We start from the raw sequence: 17,879 nt of genomic DNA on the forward strand, positions 1-17,879 counted from the left end.
CATTGCACAGATGGAGTTCATTGCCTTACCTGTGCTCTGATGCTGTTGAACACAGACCTGCATGGCCATGTAAGTACTTATTCACAGACTCTCACCTGCTCTTCTTAAATATCTGCATCTCTCCTGTGCAATAAGCTATTTTGTTAAACAGTTATTTCATACACAACAACAGGTGTTTTAAAAATGGGCTCCGGCTTTCTTAAGTGCTGTTAAGTCCCCCACCACTAGGTGGCGATATTTTGTAGCCCATTTCCCTCTTCCTTGCTCAGTAATGAATGTGTTTCATTTGTAATGTGGGTCTGGGGAAGAATGGCTACATTTGTGGTGTGTTGGAATAGAATGCAGTACTAAATTATGCATCGGATGTTGATGGAAATTGATTTGTTGTGCTTCATAAATATATTCACTTTCAAGACATAAGACTGCATGACAACTATGAATGTATATAGAAATTATTGGTAGTTTGACCAACCAAATGTGTTTCCACCAAGAAATAATCTGCTTTCTGGAGATAGTGAGGGTGAAGGAAGAGGAGAAAGGAGGCAATTATGTGCAATTACACCTTTTATTCCTGATGCGATGACATTTTCATGGTTATTTTCAGTATATGTTTTTAATCTTTCCTGAACACAAGTTCTGATGGTTCCAGTCAATTGTTTCAGATTGCCTCCATTACTTTCCATTACTTTCCAGTTCTATAGCTATGGCTAGATTTGGTGCAGGGAGGCGGGAGAATCTCAGGATACATAGGGTGCTTTCAAAACCAAGCACTCAAGTACAATAATAATGACTGCAAGCATAACAACAATTATTCAAATCACTCTGATGCACATTCCAGCAATTATATTAATACAGTAATTCATTTTTATGTCCAAATTACACCTCCTAAATCAGCGCTACTCAACTCCTTGTCCAACGGGACGCAGTGTCTTCAGGCGGCACACCGCCTGACTTCACCAGTGATTTTACCTGCTTGGTTCAGACGATACGCTCAGTAGTGAAATCAGGTGCCGTAGTGCACGGCTGAAGCAAATGCCTGCCCACACTGCAGCCCGCAGAACGTGGAGTTGAGTAGCGCCGTCCTAAATGACGACAACAAAAAAGGCTGCTTTTTATTTTTCTCTCTTTAGCACGCTCAGAACGTTTCATTTGCAGTGTCCCTATAAAGTAGAATTCCCAGCGACCCAGTATGCTTTTTAATTGGCTGAATCTGAGGAGGGTGTGGCCTAATGAAGGGGCATTGATGCTGCCTGTGTGGAGCACAGCTCTGGCTGCACAGCCTCTGAGAGGACCCATTGGCTTGAAAAGCCCAAACGGAAGTTAGTGCAGCACTAGCTTCCGCGATATGACGCATGCATGAGTAAAAACGGATATTTCTGTGGAAGTTTTGGTGGGCGGGGCGTCTGTTTGACGTCAAATTAGTAGGGGGACATCAAATGAGGATGCCTGCCGCTGTGTGGAAAGGAAATTGATAGGTGGGGAACGGAAAATTTATCTGATTTGATCGACATACACTGCTACATAATGACATCAAATGCCGTAAAAGTGTAACATCTTGTTTTTCAAGAAGTGGATGGAAAAGAAAGCTTTTACAATTTGTTTGTGTGGTTATGAAGAATAGGCTAAATAAAGGAAAAAGTTCATTTTGATTTCAGCTTGTTTTAAAGGGTACACGTACCTCATATGAGCATATGCCTAGATCTGATCAATATATCATGAAAATAACCTTTCCCATTCTCGTGAGCTAAATAAGTCACCCATAACAATATAATTTATTTTCTCGGACTACGTCAGTCCCGTAACACTTCAGTAAGCAGACATATTGCTGAATACTTGATGAAGGTGTGACATCGAGTCGTTGTGAGCCAGGAGGCAGATATGGCTGAGAGTGGGCGAAGGCAATGGGCGATAATAGGCCTATGTTAAAGAAACCTATAACGTATAGAAAAGCCATTTTATATAGGCCTAAACCTAAAAGATAATGAGAGAATGATTTTGGTAGTAAACCATTGTTAATTAGCAACAGTTCAACGATTTGTTAAATCACCTTCTGGTGGTGGCCCTCTAACATTACGGGATATCATGACATCGATAAACGCCATGTCCAAGGCAGGCTTGTGGGCCACATAAGCTTGGAGTCCAGGTTCGTTTGTTATACAGTCGAGGCTATTGTCATCCAGGATGTGGGCTAATAGTTCATGTTCATGTTCTTTGCAGCAAAAACACTCTTGATCTGTTTTATGTCCATTTTGTCAGTGAACTTCAGATGCCTGTTTTATGCGATGCTTGCAAGCTAGCGATTCTGCAGGAGGTCCGGTAATCATTGCATTCTCCACCTGAGCGTACTAAACGGGGATAATCCCCCTTCAGTGGTTCATACAAATAACCGGTTGAGGTTTCTGAATAATTTCTGCCACTCATAATGATGCCTCGATTGAAAAGAAACTGCAAATTCTCTTCATGATTTTGTATATATACCCCACTGTGTTTACGTTCGATTGAGCAGTTTCCGGTTTGAGCTGTCAACGACTCGATGTCACACCTTCGTCAAGTATTGGACAATATGTCTACTCACTGAAGTGTTACGAGACCGACATAGTCCGATTAAAAGAAATGAAATATGTCGTTATTTGTGACTTATTTAACTTACGAGAATGGGAAAAGTTTTTTTAATGATATATTGGAGACCATAAAATCTTATCTAGAAGATCTAGGCATATGCTCTTTCAGGTACAGGTACCCTTTCAGTCTGAAGATCTAAGCAGTTGGCAGTGCATCCAAACCCCTTGAATATTGGCTGCAGAGAGTGATAGGGCCTGAGTCATCGTCAGGGGGAAATGCATGTTGCTGTTTTCTTTCTGTTTGGAATGCACTGGAAGGCATGCATTGAAAGTTGCATGCATACTGTTGACTCACTTTTTTTGCTGTTTTCCTTTTGTTTTTTTCGATGTTTCTTTTCTCCCTCCCTGCCCCCTGCCCCCCTTCACTCTTCCCTCTCCCCAACCCCCACCCCCCCCCCGGACCTCCTGCTTGCACCCGTTTTACTCACTAGGTGGTAAGTTGGGCTTCCTTTTGGGGCTTTCTTTTTCGTTAACTCTGTTACTTTCTCATTTCAAAGTGCTGGCGCATGCCTTGAGCTCAGAGCCTTCCCTTGGTCCGGTGCTAAATTGAGTCATTAGTGAAAACCCATATATTGTAATCATAGTTCCTGTCCTTGAAAGTGAAGGGAAATTGCCCAAATTAATGAAACAATTTTTTTTACAGCAAGTAAGATACGTCAATCTTTCGTGCTCACTCACTAGCTTGGTGTCGCATACTATCAGGTCTTCCAATATGGCTGTTCTATTAATGCTAACAAATTGGCTAGCTCACTCGTTTGTTCTGTAATTCCACTGCCAAAAGTCATTGGTCGTTGGATAGTGAAGTGTGTGCCCTGTGTAGCCATTTAATTGTGAAGTAAATATTTATCCTAGAAGTAGCACTCTTCAATCTCAAAGTGTCCTGTTGATAGAAATAAATCCTTGAAAATCACACATTTATTCTTAAAATCAATATAAAGTCATGGAAAATATTCATTAAATTTGAGTGAGACCCCTTGCGTGCACCAAAGGGCATTTTGGCTTTTTCATCTTTTGGAAACGCATGTTCCTTTCTGATTCAAGGCTCCAGTTTGTGCTCAGATGGTGACGGCTCAGCCAGGGCTCACAGCATGGGCCTTTTAAACCCCCCCGAGCCCCCCGCCCCCCGGCCCGGCTCACCGCCCCGTCACGCCGTGGTGCTGACACACCTTTGGCCTGTCGTATTTGAGCGTTAGCCCGCTCGTCGAGGTGTCTGAGGCCGAGGCCAGCGAGAGGACGCTCGTAAGCATCTGCAGCTTGTTTTGGGGGGGAAAAAAAAGCTGCTCAGTCCCACATTTTGCCAAGTTTCACCGCGTGTAAGTAGAGCACAGATTGCATCCTAACCATCGCCTGCCATTCTGCAGAGCCAGGATGTTTACGAGTCCCCCTTATTTTTAATCAGAAAACCAGAATTATTCACTATTAAGTCTCTGACTGATTATTTGAGGCACTAAAACCTGAGGCACTGTAGGTAGGGCAATAGCGTTGTTAGAGCATGATCTGTGCACTGTAGGTAGTACAATAGCGTTGTTAGCGCATGATCTGTGCACTGTAGGTAGTGCAATAGCGTTGTTGGCACATGATCTGTGCACTGTAGGTAGTGCAATAGCTTTGTTAGCGCATGATCTGTGCACTGTAGGAATTATAGCATTGTTAGCGTGTGATTTGTGCACTGTAGGTATTATTATAGCATTATTAGCGATGTGCTGCCTTTCTTTTCCCGTCTATATTGTTGTGGATATGAAGATGGGTTTCGTGCTGAAATCCGCTGCCAGTCTGAACATTTGTCAGCGCTGCCCACCTACTAACTCTGCTGCCGTTGGCAGGAACAGTAAAGTCATTGGAACAAACACCGTCTGCTCACGATTTTCCTTTTTTTCACCAAAACCATTTGTTCAGTTCCTTTGTCGCTGACATTATGAATCTGGTTTTGAAAGTGCTCTCTGATGCTTTTCATATTTCAAAGGGTTTTTCCCCCTCTTGAATGCTCAATTTCTCTTGCAATTCATGTAGTGTAGTGTTGAGGGTGCTGAATGTTTAATTGTATTATCTTTTGAAAGATTGGGCATGAGCAGGTCAAGCAGCAGTGTGTGCCTAAGCGATGGGATTCAATGTGAGATTTTCACCTGCGGCTTTGCATCGCAAGCCCACTGTAGCAGGGGGTGTGAGGGCCATTGTCATGGTGTTCCATGAGGGAGTCTAGGCTAGTGCTTCTGATTTATTAGTTTGTGTTCAGGTTTATTCAGTTTAATCATGCCGTGCCACCATTGGTTAGGTTCAACAGAGAAATTAACACTGTGGCCAGAGCTGGGTGCGTTTACTACTGGCTGCACAATTTCTCCCAAATGAGGAAGCGATAGTAAGGGGTTCAAAGGTCATTTAGCAATTCTTTTTCATATAATATTTAGTCCTGTTGGTACTGTCATGTTCTTGTGAAACCATAAAATCTTTAATAGTGGCTGAGTAGCTTTGTTTTCTGTGGAACTTGAGTGATTATCAGATAAGAATAAGACCAGGGTAGGCTATTTGCTGCACCAAGAATTTTGGGTCAATTATATGTTTTGTATATCCAGCCAGACTAGTGGATTTATTCTAAAGATAACGGATTATGTTGAACTTCACACCTGCGCGTGTTTAATGGTTTTGATGTGAGTTTAGTCCTGAACAAAATTAAGTAATGGCTTCAAGCTCTACTGAACTGAGGGAAAAAATATGATATGAATATACACCATAAGAACTTCTGTAATGATGACAGAGTGATCGCTAAACGCAATCTGTCAGCTTCTTTATGTGCTAGATTTTCCTATAATCAAACATCACTGCTATGGATCAATCTGTTTCCTGTTGATCCCTTGCATTTGTATTCAAATGGAATCCTCACAGCTCTTTAGTATATTCCAATCAATCTGGCACCTTATTTGCTGTTTCAATACCCATAACCAATGTACTGTAGATAAATTATCCTAAGGTTCCAGCCAAGTGACATATATAAGATGCTAATGGCCGATTTTGCTTACCCGTGAGTTCGGTATATAATTGAATTTTGGACAGATTGTACCGAACCGACAAAATTGTTATGCAAGAATCAATCTGGAGCCGCTAATGTCCGTCCAGTGCTTGGCCGTGAATTAATTAATGATAAATCGCTGCGTATTGTTGGATGAGGAGGGATTGGGGAATAATGTTGCCATTAAAGGGGGTTGGGGTGCTAACTGTACTCAGTCAGAACTGCCATAAAGCCCCCCCCCTCTCCTGTCCCCATCAGTACCGGGGCTGTGACGGTGATGGGGTGAAGCCAGGCCTGGGGAGGGAGGTGTGATTCATGGCTGTTCTTTCACATTAATGGGGTAATGAATGCCTCTGACTCCTTGTAGAATATTGGAAAGAAGATGACGTGCCAGGAATTCATCAATAACCTGGACGGTCTAAACGAAGGACAAGATTTCCCCCGGGATCTTCTTAAGGTAAGCGCTGGTGCTCCTCTCTATACGATAACCGGGCCCGACTCGCCCGTCCGCAACCGACCGAGATGAACGTACAGGGCTCGGGGTCCATGGTTCAGGGGATACGGTGGGTCTATGCCATGTGGTGTGAAAGGGGAGACTTCTATTGGACGAGGTAACACAAGACTATTTTGGGTTCCACCCTGTGTTCGGAAGACAATCCGATCCCTTAAGCCCAACGGGTTTACTTCGCTATTCATCCCGCATAAACCTGATATTTGTACACCCGATATTCTGCATGACTTACAACCGAAGGACAAAAGTGCTTCTGCCCTTGTATTAATTAGTGCTAGCTGGGTCTCGCCATTGGAGACCGGGCCTTAGGCCTGTTGGGAGGTTGCCCGGGTGGAGACGGTGGCCTGTGAAAGCCTGCTAGTATCAGTTACGACACATCACAAATATTTTGGCAGCACTTTCTGTGGCGGGTGGCATGCTGTCCCGGTGGCATTAATGAAGATGTAGGGCTTAAAGTAATGTTCCGCGTCCAATGTGCTGGACCTCCCCGGTGCTATTGAAGGTTTGTGTTATTTATGTGGTGCCGTGAGCCTCTCGCATTGGTCAAATATTAGACGGTGGGAACACTATGCATTGAACGTGCACTGAGGATAATGGCGTTAGTGTAGGGTAATGGTTAGGGAATTGTAAGGTTTGCGGTTACGAAACACAGCTGTGACATTGCCGTTATACCCTTGAGCAAGTTACTTGAATCGCCTCAGTAAGAACTATACTGCTGTATAATTGGATTGTATGTACAATGTATAATCTGTCTAAGTCATGAGTATTGTAAACACAAGTGCTAAATGCCGAAATCTAATGTCATGGAGTACATGAATAAGAAATATAATTTTTATGAGTATGTTTGTTTACTTGATTGTTTGGCCCAGGGCAAGTTGACAGCACACTGTATTATGCTTGTTCTACAAAAATATCTCTCTGAATTACTTATTGCAATATGTATAACACACAAAATGCGCACAAAACGCATAATAGATGGATTTCATATGGAGCCAGAGCCTTGAGATTTGTTTTGGTGGTTCACAGCAGCTACAGGCAGCCCTTTTTAAAACTAAAACTCCTTCAAGCTCGACCTTAAGTTCTATTCTTTAAAAGCGAGGATTATGGGAGGACGCTGTGCGTGTCCTCTGACAAAATGTCGATGGGGGGAAAAAAACGAGTAGCCTGTCATCCGCTCCCTGGTTAATCTCCGGTGGACGTGTGGCGTTGGAGCCCCGCTGGGGCGTCCTCTCCGGGGCCTGAGTGAAGAGGACACGGGCTCCTCTGCCCACGAGACGGCCCTCAATAAGCGAGCGGTAATGAAATAATCACTCCCCTCCCCTCCCGCTGGCGGTCTAATAAAATGAGCACACCTTGTGCGTGCGGCGGGTTCTCACAGCCGCCGAGCGCTTGGCAGCCGCGGCGGCCGCTGGCAGGCGTCGTGACCAAATGGCGGGCGTGACGACACTCCCCAGCGAAGCGAGATGTGTTTGCCGCGCTCTCCGCCCCGTTTTCACCGCCCTGCCAGCTCCAGGGCTGGAGAGACTGCTTTCTGCCTGCGTAAGACTGCCTCTGGAAACACGGACCCCACATTACTGCTGCAAAGGGCACTTTTTATAGAGGGAAGTGGCTGTGGGGTAGTACTGGGGGCAAGCTTGTTTTCATGTTCTCATGTTACTGTGCAATAAGCACATACTGCATGGTGGTGGTAGTGGTAGTGGTAGTCATATTATTAGTAGTAGTTATATTTATTGGTATAGGTCCAGGGGCCAGTGGTCGTCTGCTAGTCTGCAGGTAGAAACTCCGAGCCTTGTTCTGATTATACTGATAGATGACTTTGTCCTTTTTAAATGTCTGCTAACTGACAGCTGCAGCGGCTCCTGAAGATTGGTGACAAATGTCCTGGAGCACAGTGATGAGATGATGACAGAAAGACCCCATCTAAAGTTAAACCGGCTGAAACCGCTTTCGCTCCTGAGAAACGATGGCACGTCGGAGAGAATTACTAATAGTAACAACTTAACATTCACATATTCCTCACTCAACTTAGTCACTAACAGTGAAGCTTCGGAATATATCGGTGGAGAAGGAAGGCGCGGTTTCTATAGATATGTGGGAGAAAAACTTTATTTTCAATTGATATTCTTTTTATTGCAATTGTGACAATGGTTATGCAACTCATTGTTGAGTGTTAGCCATATAAAGCGACTCTCAGTCATGAGTCCGTGTTTGAACGTTCTGAGGGAGCAGAGGGAGTGTTGGGTAGCGTCAGGGTGACGGAGCTGAAGGTGATTTCAGTCTGAGGGAGCAGAGGGAGTGTTGGGTAGCGTCAGGGTGACGGAGCTGAAGGTGATTTCAGTCTGAGAGCAGAGGGAGTGTTGGGTAGCGTCAGGGTGACGGAGCTGAAGGTGATTTCAGTCAGAGGGAGTGTTGGGTAGCGTCAGGGTGACGGAGCTGAAGGTGATTTCAGTCTGAGAGCAGAGGGAGTGTTGGGTAGCGTCAGGGTGACGGAGCTGAAGGTGATTTCAGTCTGAGGGAGCAGAGAGTGTTGGGTAGCGTCAGGGTGACGGAGCTGAAGGTGATTTCAGTCTGAGAGCAGAGGGAGTGTTGGGTAGCGTCAGGGAGACGGAGCTGAAGGTGATTTCAGTCTGAGGGAGCAGAGAGTGTTGGGTAGCGTCAGGGTGATGGAGCTGAAGGTGATTTCAGTCTGAGAGCAGAGGGAGTGTTGGGTAGCGTCAGGGTGACGGAGCTGAAGGTGATTTCAGTCTGAGGGAGCAGAGAGTGTTGGGTAGCGTCAGGGTGACGGAGCTGAAGGTGATTTCAGTCTGAGGGAGCAGAGGGAGTGTTGGGTAGCGTCAGGGTGACGGAGCTGAAGGTGATTTCAGTCTGAGGGAGCAGAGGGAGTGTTGGGTAGCGTCAGGGTGGCGGAGCTGAAGGTGATTTCAGTCTGAGGGAGTGTTGGGTAGCGTCAGGGTGACGGAGCTGAAGGTGATTTCAGTCTGAGGGAGCAGAGGGAGTGTTGGGTAGCGTCAGGGTGACGGAGCTGAAGGTGATTTCAGTCCTGCCACAGAACCTGTCGCCATGCAGGTGTTCAGTCACGCCCGACGTCACACCCTCCCCGCCCCCTTCCAAACCAATGCCAAATCCTCCCAAAATACCTTGCCTATCTATAACTCTTGTACCTCAAGTTCAAAACCTCAATTTAAAAAGGCGTTGCATTGTCACTCGTCCCAGTGTGCCCCGGAGTTTCACCCGGTTGGGTACGCTGTCCTCACGGGAGTTTTCCCCTGCAGAGATCCCAAAGTTACGCTAACCTGGGTAGGTGCAGCAGCCACGGGCTCCTTGCTCTTTCCCAAGGCGGTTTATGAGCCAGCCATCATCTTCCTCTCTGCCTGCATGTGACTGCTTCATCCTCCTCCTCCATGTGTGTTTGGCCCCTTCCATCATGCTCATCTTCAGTGGATGAAGGTTATGAGGAGTCAGTGGATGAAATGAGCCCTTTCCCGCCCCTTTAATTATTGGTCCCGAAGGTGGGCCCGTCGGAGGAAAGACCTCTACGCGCCCCGGCCTCGGCCTTCAGATGGATTAATTAAAGACAAAGACTGAGTAATTGCAGCATTAACGGGGGACTGGAGGCAAGATCATTAACCGTGACCCCACATGACTCGGGGAGGTGCTGGATTGTTTGGTATGTTGTGAAAAATAAGCTTGCCTCTGGACTACGAATGCAGCTGGGCGGTAAACCGTAGCGGTGGATTGGTTTAGCTCAGGTTTAGCTCAGGTTTAGCTCAGCCGAACCTTTTCCAGCCCGTTTGAAGTGTGCTCACGACAGCCCCTGTGCTGGAGATGGTGTGCGCTCGGTGTTGTTTGTACGTTGGCGATCCAGTTTCGCAGGCCAACTGGCAGCCACCCACCACTAGTGTCATTTAAACAGATTAATGAATGCAGGAACAGGAGCCTACGGCTGCACCCTGCTATTACCCACCGATTCTCAGTAACAAGACTCTTACAGCCTATACGCTAACGAACGGCACGGTGTATACGCAGGGTCTCAGTGGCCTGAACTTTCACTGCGTCAGGCGCCTGTCGCTAGGGGTGGTCTAGCAGGGTTTCCTTTAGCATTTCAAAGCCTCGCTACAGCAAATGAAAACAGATTGGCGGTGTCTTTCTGTCAGATAGAACCACACTCCCTGCCTCACACTCGTTTTGTTCCTGCATGCGCATGCATGCAAGTGCTAGCTTAGCTGCATATCGACCGTTTTGCGTTTCAAAACTCCCTTACAAGATAGACATAGCCTGCCTATCTTTAAATCCCACAGCCAAACAGGAATTAGGGAGGGTTTATTCTTTATTATAAGGAGGGGGTGCAGGTATGTAGGCTAACTAACTGCCTCAATTGTACTGTGAACTGTAAAAGTCTCATCCTGATTCACATAGATAAATCCTCCCATTTTGGGTCATTTAAAGCTTGCCAGAACCTTAAATGTGCTAGTGGAGAGTTTTGTAATACTGTGTAGGGTACTATAACGTGGATCTTATTGGGTGTGTTTCTGTTCTTTCTGGCCTGGTTTGCTTTCTGTAATCCCTGTAGTTTTCTTTCTCTATAATTCCTTTCTTTCAGTCATTCCGTTTATTTCCTGTGGGGTAATCTGTGGTTCTTGCTCTGAACTCCTCTCTCTCTCTCTCGCTCTCTCTCGCTCTCTCTCTCTCTCTCTCTCTCTCTCTCTCTCGCTCTCCCTCGCTCGCTCTCCCTCTCCCTCTCCCTCCCCCCCTCTCTCCCTCCCTCTGTCTTTCTCAGTATGTTGTTCTGTGCTAGTAATACAAGCATCTAATCTGTTGATTGTTAATCAATTTTGAACGGCACTTGTGATTTCATTGTAATGTGTGCTGTCTAATAACGAACACGCTGGAATCCCTGATTGTCCTCTTGTGCACAGTTTGTTACATTTTAGTTATTGCACTAATATTGCACAAGTTGTTTTTAAACCGCTTGGTTTGCTGTGTTTTTTTCCCCTCTTATGTTTTATGCATTATATTAGTTTTTGACACGAGCCCATATTGGTGAGGAAAGGAAAAGCTTTCAAAGCTTTTAGGCACCTCCCAATTGTCTCCCTGCATCTGATGTGTTCACACATGCAGTCTGGTTGGTCAATGCTTCTGATGCATCCTATCTTGTGCGATCTGGTTGGCTGGTTAGTGTTCTGCGCTCGGGATCGTAAGAATTTCACAGTGATGGAGTGCACCGTCAGCTCTCAAGATGGTGAGTGTTGATATAGTAAAAGCGATTGCACGTCCAGATTTGGTGATTAATTAAACGCCCTTGGTCTTGGCAGTAGAGCCTTGATTACATACTGCTTTCACTGTCTCAGTCTCTGCCAAAATTTCAACCCCCCCCCCAAACCTTTTTTTGGAATTTCTTAGAGGTCGTTGGGACATGACAAATGCCCCAACACCTGGCTTGCTACACTACAAATCAAGATTGTACTCTTTATTGAGCTAACTTGTTCAGTATAAACACTTTCTCCAGCATTTTAAGGTATTTGTGTTAAAGTGCAGCCATTTTATGGTACCTTCAGCTTTCATGAAGACCGTAACATATAAGGTAGTGTAGTTTCGGCAAATTAAAATCTGTGGTATTGTGGTATCCTATAACAAATACTTGGTTAATGCTATCTCTATAACTTCCCCACACACCCCCCAACAGATGGTATGATTCTCAGACCCTTCCACTTGGCTGCGTAGTAGCCTAAAGTTTCAGACCCCCTCGAAAACTAGATGTGCCATCACGAAGGGCTTATCCTGCTAATAAATAAGTTTGAATATAAATCAAAGCTGGATTAAAAAGACATTTAAATGGGTGTCTCTGAAGATGACCATGTCCAAATTGCATTCTTCTCTGGTAATACACAGTCCTTTGAAAACTACTCATGAGTCATAGAATGAATGGGGCCTGAGATATGACCGTTAAAATTCTCGCTCAGATTCCAGCGCGGGGGGTGAATTTCATTGCCGAGCGGCTTGTTTATTCCAGTCCGCCCTGCTTGGTTTCCTCTCTCTGTTCTTCTCCCTGCTGATGTCTCTTAAGTCCGGGGGAACAAAGGCTCTGCGGGCCGGGCTGAAACCGATAGGAGCCCTGGTCCGCCGCACAGAACGGGTCACGCTCCGCTGGGGTCAGGGTGGCCCCTGTTTCACCAAAATAAAAAACTCCACCAAGATATGTATGGAAAATATGTGACCCTCCTGAAATATTGAAGAGTGTCTGTGATGCTAATGTATTGCATATCCCATTTCAAGGGCCGATCTAGTTACATACTCTCATTTATGAGCCGTGCATAGGTACGCTGCTCTTGGTTGGTGCGTCTTGCTGGTATTATAGATGCCTCAAGTGAGAGCTGATATCCTTGACTAGCGATCGTTCCTCAAAGGCCACGGTTGTATGGGTCCAAGCTTGGGCCGTAATGGAGTTAAACATAGCTGTAGATTTTACAGGGCAAGGGTCGAATTCATCACCTGCCCATTGTAAAAGTTTTAAGGCCGTCAGTCGTGGGATGACGTTGTATGCTAAATGTGAAGATGAGGTACAGACTGTACCCACTGATGCCCTATTAACCCTTTGAAGAGTCAGCTTTTTGGAATATTAGATGAGCTTAAAGGGCCCTCTCTGGGTCTTCATACAGGATGCGTTGAAGTCCTGTGTGTGCTTAGTGATGCTGTCCATGCTTAACCAGCTCCCTTCTCACATACACTCACCGAGCACTTTATTAGGTAGACCTGTACTCCAGCTTGTTAATGATTGATTGCAAATATTTAATCAGCCAATCATGTGGCAGCAACTAAGTGCATAAAAGCATGCAGACGTGGTCAAGAGGCTCATCTGCTGTTCAGACCAAATGTCAGAATGGAGAAGAAATGTGATCTAAGTGACTTAGACCATGGATTGATTGTTGTTGCCAGACAGGATGCTTTGAATATGTCTGATTTTCTGACACAAGAGTCTGCAGAGGATGGTGCGAAAAACAAAAAAATCCAGTGAGCAAGGTGGGCAAAAACACCTTGCTAATGAGAGGTCAGTGCAGAAGGGCCAGACTGGTTAAGGCTGACAGGAAGGTGACAGTAAAGCAAATAACCACACATTACAACAGTGTTATGCAGAAGAGCATCTCTGAACACACAAAGCATCAAACCTCTCAAGTGGATAGGCAGCGGAAGTAGTCTAATCTAATTTAACAATGAGTCTAAATACCTAATAAAATGCTCAGTGAGCATATTTTTCCACTGTGTTCAGCGAGAGCGGTAGCAGAGAGGGATACAGATACAGATGGAGATGGGATCTCAGTACAGAAAGCACCATGGCATGGCATCAAACCCCCCAGCTGTAGGGGGATTTGTGGATGGACCGAGGGCCGGTCACACGGCCCACCGCCAGCTGCCGTTGCACCAATCAGCACGATGGCATTGTGAGCCGTTATGAGACTCCAGTGAAGTAAAGAGGTTCTGGTGGCTGAGGTGCTGTTGCAGTTCACGGATGGGCAGTCCTGCAGTCCCGCAGGGTGACGCACAGCCGGAGCGAGCCTCGCCCAGGGATGGGAGGATTTCATTCGGCTTGTCCAGCTGTTGAGCCGCAGCGTGACGGGAAACAGCTGCTGACATCACATTCACACGGCCCTCTGCACCCTGCCCAATCCGGCGGCGACTTAACACCGCCGGGAAGTTCACACGCAGATGAACACAAATAAATACTGCTCTTTTTAATGATGGAATGTGGATCGTCTCCAAGGAATGCAGGTGCAAATGGAGAGACGATATTTAAAAACGGATTGTGTAACCAGTACATCATTTTAAGTAGTTTCAGTACATTTGACATTTAATCCTGTTTTAGTTCCTTGATTAATAATGGAATACCCTTTATCCGGGTGTATGGAAAGCAAATGAAAAGCGAGACTTCTAAAAAGCTTCACACATCCCACATTTCAAGTATTCCCTGTTGCCTGTCGAATCTGTTAGTGATTTTTTTGTTCCGCACAGGACGCCTCGCTCTTACATTACATTAATGGCATTTGGCAGACTCTCTTATCCACTACGCTACAGGCCGCTCTTACCACACCAAACCAAACCTCATTTGCGGTTTAAGCACGCGGACTGACCCCAGATCAGCTTACACCCTGCAAATCCGGACATGGATTCTGCAGAGGACTCGCTAACTGCCAATCAAAAGGTCTTTTCTGATTCCTTTTTTATTTGTTTGTGATTGTTATTAATTATGAAAATATGTCCACCGCGCTTCAGACCCTTTCCTTGCGGGTTGGTGTGCTTAATGGCGATATTATCAGTGCTACCTGTGAAACGCATTGCATTACTCGTCTCCTAGCAACTCCAATGAGGGCTTTGCGGTTGGAGCCGATTAGAGTTGCAGTGCGAATGTTGTAAACGCGTATTCCGGGCTTGGCCTGCGATTCGCTGCTTTGGGGCAGAGTAACACATTGTGTCCATGTTGCCATGTGTGTGCTGGCTCTGGTGAGATTTGGTGTGGGTGGTGATGTGCTTCTCTGGCTCGGCCCCGCTGTTAGTCTTTCGCATGTTCTCGTCACCCGAAAGACTTTCATTTTTCCAGACTGTAAAATAACCGTGTAATGCGTTGAGGCACCTGTAATAATATTCATCTCTGGGGTGACTCGCTCCCCGGTCACACAGCCCTGCGTTTTAGCAGTGACAGCCTGCCAGCCGCACGTTGCTCTTACTTCAGTCCCCTAACGGGGGATGATCAGCGACAGGGAAATAAATAATATGTGTTTTGTGCTACCTGCTTCGTTCCGTAATGCATTCTCCTTTTGCGGGTGGGAAACACTTTTATGAAATGGTTTACTGCTTAAGCAGACGAGGTATTGTAATTTCTGGCGCAAGGAGAGCTAACCTTGCACTGGCTTGTGTACGTTTGCCATTTGAGTGATGTCCTTACTTTAAAACCTATTACTGCAGCCACCTCCAGGGCTTACCCTTACTACTTCATCACTTAGCAGTTGCGGTCTTCGTTGCGACAAGATGATTCACCAAAACGGAACGGTGTGCTCTTCCTGAAAACGCAAATGAAATAAGTGGCTGGGGTAATGAGCACTTGATGAATTGATCCATCTCATTTAGGAAAAAAAAGAACGAAAACATAAAAGGGGGGGAAAACAATGCGCAGATTACTTTGTCTTGCGATTTGTGTAGAAACTCCTGAAGGCCTGACAGATGCCAGGCTGGCAGCGGGAGGTGCTTTGTTTGTGTTCAGCAGACCTCTCCCGCGTCGCCCTGGTGCACAGACAGGCCCTGCACGTTCACTCAAAATGGCGGCACACGGGGGCGCTTGATATTCTGTGTCAGTGGCATTTGTCTGACGTGGATGTAACTGTTGAGTAGGATACCGGTTTAGTGGTGGGATTGATGCCGTCCTCTTTCCCTGCTGCTAACTGCTCTGTTTTATCATCTGTGAGACCTAGAGAAATGAGATTAATGGCCTTCTTCAAGAACCAAGCAGCTAGTTTGTAACACTAATATTGAATTAAAAAGCTCCACGTGTCCTGGGTTCAGCTGAGCTGAAATGCCCTTCCCTTTGCGATCGTGGGCAGAGAACGCCCTGATGGACCGTGGGGGGTGGTTAAAAGGTCTCTGAAACATTGTGTATCTTGGAGCTGCTCCAAAGCACACACAGCAAGTGTACTGACGGATTTAAGGATTTAAGTGACGAGCTCCTCTCAGGTGTCGGAGCTTCATGGCTTCAGAAGGGTTTTGTTGAGTGGGCTCACACCGCGCGTTCCTCTCCTGGTGCGGTGACAGGGGTGGGTTGAGTCGGAGTGTTTATTCCCATGGGGATGGGGTGGGTTGAGTTGGAGCGTTTATTCCCGTGGTGGGGGGGTGGTTGAGTTAGAGCGTGTATTCCCGTGGTGGGAGGAGTTTATTCCCGTGGTGGGGGGGTGGTTGAGTTAGAGCGTTTATTCCCGTGGTGGGAGGAGTTTATTCCCGTGGTGGGGGGGTGGTTGAGTTAGAGCGTTTATTCCCGTGGTGGGAGGAGTTTATTCCCGTGGTGGGGGGGTGGTTGAGTTAGAGCGTTTATTCCCGTGGTGGGAGGAGTTTATTCCCGTGGTGGGGGGGTGGTTGAGTTAGAGCGTTTATTCCCGTGGTGGGAGGAGTTTATTCCCGTGGTGGGGGGGTGGTTGAGTTAGAGCGTGTATTGCCCTGGTGGGAGGAGTTTATTCCCGTGAACAATGCCGACTCCAGACTGCTGACCTTTTCACGATGGAGACCCGCGAAGGCTGCTCCCGGTAATCAGACCCCCGCGCCAACATTTTCTATTTTGGTCTGACTTATTTACCAGCTGTTCGGAGCATCCCAGCCATAAGGGCCTTCCATAATGGGAATTTTAACAAGTGTCCGGGGAAGGGCGTTAAATGTCTTAACTGTTTACCCAGCTCTGTTCCCTGATCACGGGCTGCTTCGTCCAAGTGCTGTGTTTATGGTCACCTCGGAAAATTGGATTGGAAAGCCGTCATGAGGACAAGGGTAAAGAGCCTGACTGATGCTCATAATTCAGCAATACCGCGTCGTGTACTGGGGTTATGCTTCTCAGATTAATGGCACATTTTGGTGACATTAAATCATACGGTTGCTGGAAAAGCTCTGTTATTCAGGGGTTTTTTTTTTGTTGTGAAACCTAACATAGGTGCGACTGATGTCTATATCAGGGGTCTTAAATTTTCCACTCCACCCACTGTGTCGATTTCAGGTGGCTAAAGCCAATCAGAAACATGCACATCAATTTGTGTTTTGACATGAGTAATAATGGCTGTACATTATTAAAGCGATTATTAAATACTCTTTCTTGTTAGACATTTGGTCTTACGGAAGTTTCTTCTTTCGATTTGCCTGCAGGTATACCTTTGGTATGCTAATTCCCTCTTGGCTTTGCTCTCCAGTGTGGAGTGTTTGAAGAATGTCCTTTCACACATCTTTACTCTGGTCAGATACCCTCACATTCTTTCTGCTCATAGGCAACATACAAATAATCCATTTCTCTTTGACCTTTTCCCCATTATTCTGAGCCCTCCGCAGAGCTCTTGAAAGGTTACAAGCCCTCGAATGTCAAGTTATTGAAGCCAACTGGACTAATGAGGGAGGCGCATCGCGAGAGCGAAGCGGAACCCAGCGCCTCTTCGACACCGCGTCACGGGGCGAGGCGTGAGAATCCGGCTCCGTCGCCAGGGCGACGCGGCGCTCCTTTCACTGTGTGTGAAGCTGCTCCGTCGGTTGCACAATGAACAGGGCCCCGACATGACTGCGCTGCCCTCTGTGACATCCGCACTCCGGCATAGCCGCAGGTTGTAAAACGCGTGGTTTTCCTGTCGGGATGGCGCTGAAATATGGGCTGGGTAGGCTGCGGAATAGCACACATCCACACCTGGCCCCTGGTCTGGAGAGGAGAACCTCGGTTCAGTTGCACTACGGCTGAGGGAATGCCTCATTACGCCTTGCTGTCCCACTGCTGGGCATTTCGTCTGTGTTTTTATAAAGCGCTTCTACTCATTACATTACATTACATGGCATTTAGCAGACGCTCTTATCCAGAGGGATGTACAATAAAGTGCAGATGAAACACAAGTATAAGTGCGAAGAGGACCTGAGAGGACAGTACAGTTCCGAATCCTTACTCCTATCGTTATTGGGATTGAGTCTGCAGTAATGTCTGGCCATGTCTACTAATATGGCATGTAAGGGTCATGGGGCTTTT

General features: G+C 46.4%; 1 protein-coding gene across 2 annotated transcripts in view; it reads left to right on the plus strand.

Annotated features, from left to right (window-relative positions):
• Positions 1 to 17,879, plus strand: part of LOC133141731 (PH and SEC7 domain-containing protein 3-like) — a 108,865-nt gene that overhangs the window by 35,793 nt on the left and 55,193 nt on the right. The window contains exons 5-6 of one of the 2 annotated variants that reach the window (XM_061262406.1): positions 11 to 69; positions 5,993 to 6,082. In XM_061262406.1, the coding sequence (XP_061118390.1) occupies positions 11 to 69; positions 5,993 to 6,082 (149 nt within the window). Of the gene's footprint in view, positions 1 to 10; positions 72 to 5,991; positions 6,083 to 17,879 lie in introns of both variants that reach the window. The other variant, XM_061262407.1, reaches the window with a different exon arrangement.

Source organism: Conger conger, chromosome 12 (genome assembly GCF_963514075.1).
Source record: "Conger conger chromosome 12, fConCon1.1, whole genome shotgun sequence".
In the NCBI taxonomy this organism is placed as follows: domain Eukaryota; kingdom Metazoa; phylum Chordata; class Actinopteri; order Anguilliformes; family Congridae; genus Conger; species Conger conger.